The sequence below is a fragment of the Sitodiplosis mosellana genome, unplaced genomic scaffold (assembly GCF_009176505.1).
Source record: "Sitodiplosis mosellana isolate CC-2019 unplaced genomic scaffold, AAFC_SMos_1.0 Smas_scaffold_21, whole genome shotgun sequence".
Lineage (NCBI taxonomy): Eukaryota > Metazoa > Arthropoda > Insecta > Diptera > Cecidomyiidae > Sitodiplosis > Sitodiplosis mosellana.
In genome coordinates this window covers 1,874,479-1,882,102 of record NW_022595263.1, presented here as the reverse complement: position 1 = coordinate 1,882,102, position 7,624 = coordinate 1,874,479, and the positions used below count along the sequence as shown (strand labels likewise).

Here is a 7,624-nt window from a genome sequence, read left to right as displayed (position 1 = left end):
CATCTATTTTCTTAATATCTTCAGTTATTTTTGTGTTATCCCCTAGCTAAATGTTAAATTCTGCTTGAATAAAAAACACATATAATAATAATTAGTCAGTATAAAATAAACAAATGAACCCGTGAGCATAAAAACGACTTATTAAACAATCGCCGAACAAAACGATACAAGAAAAAACTACCAAACAAAACACACGTTAAAAACGTAACACAGCAGGACGGTACCGTTCAAAACGAAACTCCGCTGTGCTACACATTACCGCTGTGGTACGTTTTGTTCGGTAGTTTTTTCTTGTATCGTTTGGTTCGGCGATTGTTTAATAAGTCGTTTTTATGCTCACGGGTTCAAATGTATTTGGCTTATATTGAAGAGTTTTTGGGTTTGTGGACACTGAACACAACATTCAATGAAAACCCAATAACAATGGGTATTTTGTGAAATGTCAATGCGCCATAGAACGACTATAGAGACAACAGGGATTTGATAATCTGAATCGAAATCGACAGTCGTAGTAGTAATAAAAAATAATAATGGGATATAAAGAATACTATTGCATTGAGTGATGCGAACACACCTATAAATGTTGTAAAAGCAAAACATAAATAATAAATTAACCAAACCAGTAGTGAACGAAAATTTTAACTTGTTTCATTTCTATTTCGCTGTTATTGATCTAAACTTTTTTGAGTTAATTTTTGGACATGAACGAAAAATTCAAGAAATCGCTGAGCAAATTGAAATGAGAATGTGCTAGTAAACAATGGTGGACAAAGCCAAATATTTTATAATGAAAAGGCAAGGAGTAATGCATTTCTCTCGGCGTTATAATGCAGGACAAGTAAGAGTCGCAGGTAAGTTCATTTGTGAATCTATTAGAAAAAATCATTCCAACCAAATCTGACGAAATGTTAAGCCAGTCGTTTCGACCAGAAAAATTTTGATTCAATTTATTTATTTACCGTGTAAGATTCAAACAAAAATAACTACAAATTTTTATTTGTTCGAAACGACTGGCTTACGAAATACAATGATTGCTGCGCAACTTAATGATCTAATGAAAGATGTGCATGTTTTACTTTTCCGCAGGACCCGTGGTCCTAAAGGTAATGTATTGCGATTGGACCAAATTTTAACACCCCCCAAAAACATGATTTCTATACGTTTTCAAGGCCGTAGAACACGAGAAAATGGTTTTTAGGACGATGTTTTGTGGGTCTGTCCCACGTCGTACGTCGTCCGTGCTGCACAATCTTTCTATATGTCCGGACTGTTTGAGCTATTGGCAAAAGATATTCATTTCCTTTTTTTGTGATGTGTTCGGGACCTTAAGAGCATGGTTTATAACTGTTCATGTTCACCATGTGTGTTTGACGTTCCAATAAAAAATTATAGCCATCCATCCGATCCATTCTATTCTTCGGAAAGTTCCTGGCCTGTAAAAAACAAAAAAAATTAATTAATTCATTGAAAGTACACTAAAATTCTGAATAAAAATATACCATCTCTGGTTTTAAGTTCCTGGGTTTTGAATAATATTCAAATTTGGTATGAAAAACGTCCTTCTTCTTCTGAAAGCACTTCAATACATCTCAATTAAATGAATAAAGACGATTTTGATTCGAGCTCTTTACATTATTTTTTCAAATAAAAAAATGCTTCCAATAATAATTGAAGCGACTATTAATCATGCAAAATTTCGGTTGGACATGAACATTCATATCAAATGTCGAAGTTTGAAAATCGCAAAGCTAGAGAGAATATACATGAGAATACAAAGCTATGTCAAATCTAGAATATTGATTTATATGTCTTATATAACATCCATCATTTCAGCTGTCATGAACAAACTTTCTCTCTCTTTGCGGTCAAAAATAAAATTTCGGTTTGATTTCGCTTTGCATGCGAATTATGGAGGGCATGATAACAGAAATAAAATTAAATCCTAATGTTTTCTGATGGCCTCCATGAGTTTTTCCATCCAGTCTGGCACACGATATCAATTTAAGAACATTGTAACAAACCGAATCGCAGAAGAAATTGTTTTCGCTTAGAACAGAAACCGCCCGAAAAGAAAAGAAATGAAAAGAAAAAGTTATGATGAAAAATCGTAACATCAAACATGAAAAAGAATCCAACATTTACATAGTATAGTACTATGGATCAACCACTCTCCACCCGATGTAATTTGATGCATTTGAATGGAAACAATCACAGAATACTTCAACTCAATTCACATGGAATTTGAAAAAGGTTTTGGTGTGAATATTTTTTCAATTTGTTGTGAAAGAAATAAATCCCATTTTTCTTTCATATAATTGAAAATAGATCTGAAACCGTTTGAAAATCATGTTTTTCACTTGTATTTTTGGTGCCTTAGGTCCCATATTCATTTCAGATTGCAAAATTGGTGGAATTTGTGATCGGGCATATGGGATAGGGTAAATAAATAGATACATAATCGCTATATGCCTAAATATTCTAAGATTTTCCTATTTTATTTTTGTTGACTAATTCGAGGTTAGCCCTTTATTTGTTTTTGGGAGAACCGAAAATGTCTTATTTTGATATAGTCTGCAAATAAATTGCCAATTGGAAATTTCGTATTTATGCGTCCTAACGTTTTGTATCCAAAAACTTTATTGAGAACAAAATAAAGACAATTAAGTTTTATGATGCGTTCAAATTTTCATTGTGAGGGAGGGCGTCAAAGCGTAACACAAAATAAAAAAAAAAATCCGTAAATTTTGTTCAAAAGTCGGCACATTGCTGTTGTATGTTAAGCCTATTGACTCGGAAGGGACTCATACCATAGTACCACTACGACTAATTAGCACCGTTCCCACGTGCGTCCGTCTTATCTACAATGAACCATTTTTCAGCTTCAAGTGTTATAATATATATTTTATTTTGGTTTGGAATATAGATTTTACAAATAAATCAATGATAGCAATCCGTTTGCATATTTTTCAGTGAAAAAAAAAAACGTAGAAAACGTGTTGCATGTACGACACATTCTTCAATTAAACATGAATCCAATAATCGAACGCGCAATGGTTAAAAGAAAAAGGCACGCTGCTCAAAGCGGAGAAAAGAAAGACGAGGAGAGAAATAAGAGAAAAGACCGACATGACTTTTTTCAAAGAAGTGGATTTTTTGGGTGAAATGTACCTTTTATTCTTTCAATGCGAGGAAATCAAACATTGACGCAGATGCAAATTACCATGCAAAGTGTAATCTACTAAATGTACGTAGATGCACGAATTGAGTATTTTTTGATGACATATTTCTTATACCATTTTCTACGCAAGTCTTCATTATTCTATTATCTAACACTTCATTATTTTATTGCCTCATTTGAAACCAAAGCAAGTTGGTGTCATTTCCCACAGAACACAGATTGCGGCTGTGCTCAAATACACGCTTAATCTTACGTACAATGTTCCAAATCCACCAAATCCTCTGTTTACAGACTAAACGAGAAACCTTACGAAATATATTTAATTCATAATCCCACCTTCTCAACAACACGTGAAATCATACGGATTATCCTTCATGAAGTGTTTTTCCATGTTGTCGAAAAAAAATCAAACAAGGGATCACACATTGGCACTCCAAAAAAGGAATATTGTTTTTTTCCTTTTTTCGGCAAGTTGAGATGAATTATCATTAAAAAAAAGTATATGAAAACATAAAATATTTAACTTGGAAATGGCTTCAATATTTATTTTGCTTTCACAAAGAACGCAATCTGAACCTTTCAGTGGCTGTGCATGAAATGCGTTAGTCATGTTTTGTCAACAGAAAATCATTATTTATCGATAGTCTGCTGAACTTGTATTTTATTTTCAAGTTGATAAAATGTTGGACTTCTAAGTCTGGAAATAATATTAATAAACAAACGAAAAATAGGAATCAAGTGAAAACATTGTGTTTTCGAATGATTTTTTCTTACAACATACACTAGCTCGCACAATGCGCAAACAAAATATATACATAATATATGTATGTATAACAAAATGTATCTATGCGGTTGATATCGTAACTTCACAACGGAAGATGTATCGTATGTAATGTATTATGAATGTTCTCTGAAAGAGAAATATATTATAGGGGTATAGGACAAATTTCCAGTGTTCAGTTTCAACGCGAATGTTTTATGCAAAAATTATACCATTAATTCATTTCGCAGTGAACAAAGATAAATTGTGGCAAAAAGTGCCCACAAAAAATTAAACACACAAGAAATGAAAACGAAAGCCTGGACCATATGACCATTTTATCTGTAGGAAAACACCAGTGCACTGGGATATGGGGATATAGAGACATGGAATTGCCGCAAACAAAACTATCAAACGAATTTGGAAGAAAAAGCTTTTGGAAACTGTTTCACTATTATGCAAAACACAAAACACAGTTCAATTAACATTTTCTGTGGAAGAAAAAAAAATAAAAGTCCATAACCCCATAAAAACTACATTTTCATTCTCTGTGGATTCAAATTCGCTGCGCTCATTTTTTATACACATTCTAATTTCTGCGTTTATCACTACATTCAGAACACTTCCATTCTCCCACTTTTATGCGAAGGATAACAATAACCTTATTTGGAATGTTTTCTCATACACAGGGTGAGAAGTACTTCTTTTTTCGGCCAAAACTGTCTACTTTTGCAAGGCCCCATTGTAAGCATACCCAATATTTCGAATAAACAGAAAATTTCAAGAGAATTGTAGTTTATCTTTAGACAAAACGTTATTACAGTTTTACATTTTACATCAGATTCGGAAAGTCTACCACTTTCCTTCTCTGATGAGAAAAAAATCAATATGATAAATACGCGGTGAAAATATTCAGCCGGAGTTACACCCTACATAGAAAAGCATTGGAGCGTTAAATTTGTTCAAAATGCAAATTAATCAAGGCGCCACATTTATATCGTATTCATTTATTTATTCACCAACCAGACTTGCGTCGGATATTCTTAAACATAAGTGATGTATTCAATATTCATTGCCAGTTGTCAGTCACTGATGATTTTAGAAAATATTTTGATAAATGATCTCATTGAATTTTTTTCTGCAAAATACTATTTTACTCTTGCCATATGAAAAGTATTGAATAAAAAAATGTTTGCAGATCGTGATGTTTTTCTTTGTTGATCAGTTGTCAAAACCGATTTCTTTTTCTCGATCTCGATGCAAGCGGGTCAGAAGGTGTGTGCGTAAGATTTCAGTTGTATCAATTTCCGTTGCGCAAAGCTTGCATGCGACCGGCCTCGGTAAGAACATCGTCCTATGTGCAATGAAGACAGTATGTTAGTTAAAATTTGAATGTAATTTTCGCAAAGATGTTTTACATTTGACGTAGCTCTGAACAATGCAACCTCAATCGCTTCTTCATGTTGTTATCCATGTTATCGCGAATGCGTGGTAAACCATGTAAAGGAAAAATTGCGGCGGAACCGTACACGTCATTATCTGCTGCTTTGAAATCTGAATGTTCATATTGCTGCCATTCATGTGAAACCGAATGAATTTCCTTTGCAAGTCTTTTTTTGGTCAACAACCTTCCAATAATAACAAAAAAATAATCATTTTAAAAAGTGCGTCCAATATATGTGTGAATATGATTTCGAAAACAGTTCCTATTTTTGATTTTGTAAAATGGAACAAAAGCATAATAAAATTTGGTTGGCATATTTTTTCAACGTGGCGGCGGTGTACTAATTGCAACCAAAAACGAAAAGTTTGCCAGTGAAGAGATTAAAATTGCCGGTGCTGACCATTTGGAATACGTTTGTGTGAAAGCTACTACTAAATCACACGTCATCTACATCTACTGTGCATACATTCCACCAAATTCACCGCAAACAATCTACGATTCACATTTAGCAGCTATGCACAAAATCGCTACCGATCCTGAAGATGTTGTTATTTTTGTTGGTGAATTTAATCTGCCACATGTGGAATGGTCAACCGATAGCGATGACGACAACATCATGATTCCAACTAAATTTGCACCTGAGTACACGGCCACTTTCATCCAGGGACTCATGAGCATGGGAGTTCATCAGGTAAATCATGTACGTAATGATTCAAAAGAACGACTATTGGACCTGTTCTTTACTAATGATTTTACCAACATCTCAATTGAGCGTGTGAACGAGGCTAACGCACTGACGGAAGTGGAAGATCATCATCCACAGGGACATGAATGCACATCTGGCAAATGTCAATTTTACCGAGTTGTTCCATGGAAAGACAATCATCGAGAAGGTGAACTTGCTGCATAAGATTTTGGACGACAACTGTTGATCATTATTGATGACACCGCAAAACAAAACAAAATCAAGAACAAACACGACTTAAAGATTCAAATATGCAATCGGAGCAAATATGGCATACTCGGTCATGTGCAATTGCAAAACTTACTGTCGCTATCGATCATTTCGCAACTCCGATTCGAAGATACAAGTAGTAATACACAATGGAAAAATCAAATTAAAGTGGGATTCCGCCGAAAAAACTCAAAACATCACATTCTTTCCAAGTCAAGTTGGTTTTTCTAATGAAAGCCGTAAGTTGAAGACAGACATTCCGTATGGCTGCATATTGAGCTGAGCTATTTACAAATAGCTGGCTGTTTGGTACATTTTGGTTTTGTGACTATCGAACCATGTAAATTCATGTGAGATGATAAATTTATGACACAAATTCATAGAAAGGATGGAAAAAGGTGTCCCAAATTTATCATCTCACATGAATTTGCATGGCTCGATAGTCACAAAATCAAAATGTACCAAACAGCCAGCTATTTGTAATTAGCTCAGCTCAATATGCAGCCATACGGAATGTCTGGTTGAAGATAGCTAAAATTAATATTTATGTCAGTGTTGGTCGATTTATTCGAGTTTAATGAATTGAAATAAAAACATAGGTGATAGTGAAATGGATGTAGATCCGCCCACTGCGCAAGATATTGAACCATCTACATCGCAAGTAGAACCGACTACTTCACAGTTCCAAAATAATTCCTTGGGAAAAATCGATGAGCCAGATTATGATCTAAAATACTCAAATTACATCCATTCTTTTAGTGTTCAGCAAGCTGATGGTTCACGGCGTTTTGTCTATTGCAAATTGTGCAATAAATACCCCGTCATCTCCCGTAAATTTCAAGTTTTTTTTTTCAATGGGCTGCTCTTAATTATTCTTAAATTAATCTATGGCATGCACCCATTGATACTAAAGAATTGTGCGAGTCATTTGGCGGCTCCACTCACGGAGATCTTCAATGAATCATTGTCAGCTGGCCGTTTCCCTGACAAGTGGAAGCGCTCGAGTGCGCAAGTAGACGTTCTCTACACGGACTTCAGTAAAGCGTTTGACAGAGTAAACTACAAGAGATTGATTCTGAAACTCAGATCGTTCAACCTGCTAGAAAATCTTCTTGCTTGGATCGAATCATATCTGTCAAACCGAACTCAATTCGTTAAGTATGGGAGCAGCGAGTCGAACGAATTCAACGTATCATCTGGCGTACCACAGGGTAGTCATCTCGGACCCACACTATTCCTGTTGTTCATCAACGACATAGTGGACGAAATGGACGACGTGTTCATTTC

General features: G+C 34.7%; 1 protein-coding gene across 3 annotated transcripts in view; it reads right to left on the bottom strand.

Moving 5' to 3' along the window:
• Nucleotides 1-1,318: 1,318 nt before the first annotated feature.
• Nucleotides 1,319-7,624, bottom strand: part of LOC129568594 (probable ATP-dependent RNA helicase spindle-E) — a 22,159-nt gene continuing 15,853 nt past the window's right edge. The window contains exons 21-22 of one of the 3 annotated variants that reach the window (XR_008687957.1): nucleotides 5,357-5,807; nucleotides 4,930-5,292 (exon numbers count right to left, since the gene is read on the bottom strand). Coding sequence is in view for 1 of the 3 variants with exons in the window: in XM_055446678.1 (XP_055302653.1) it covers nucleotides 1,411-1,433 (23 nt within the window). In the remaining 2 variants the exon portion in view is untranslated. Of the gene's footprint in view, nucleotides 1,434-4,929; nucleotides 5,293-5,356; nucleotides 5,808-7,624 lie in introns of those variants that run through there. The other 2 variants (XR_008687958.1, XM_055446678.1) reach the window with 2 other exon arrangements.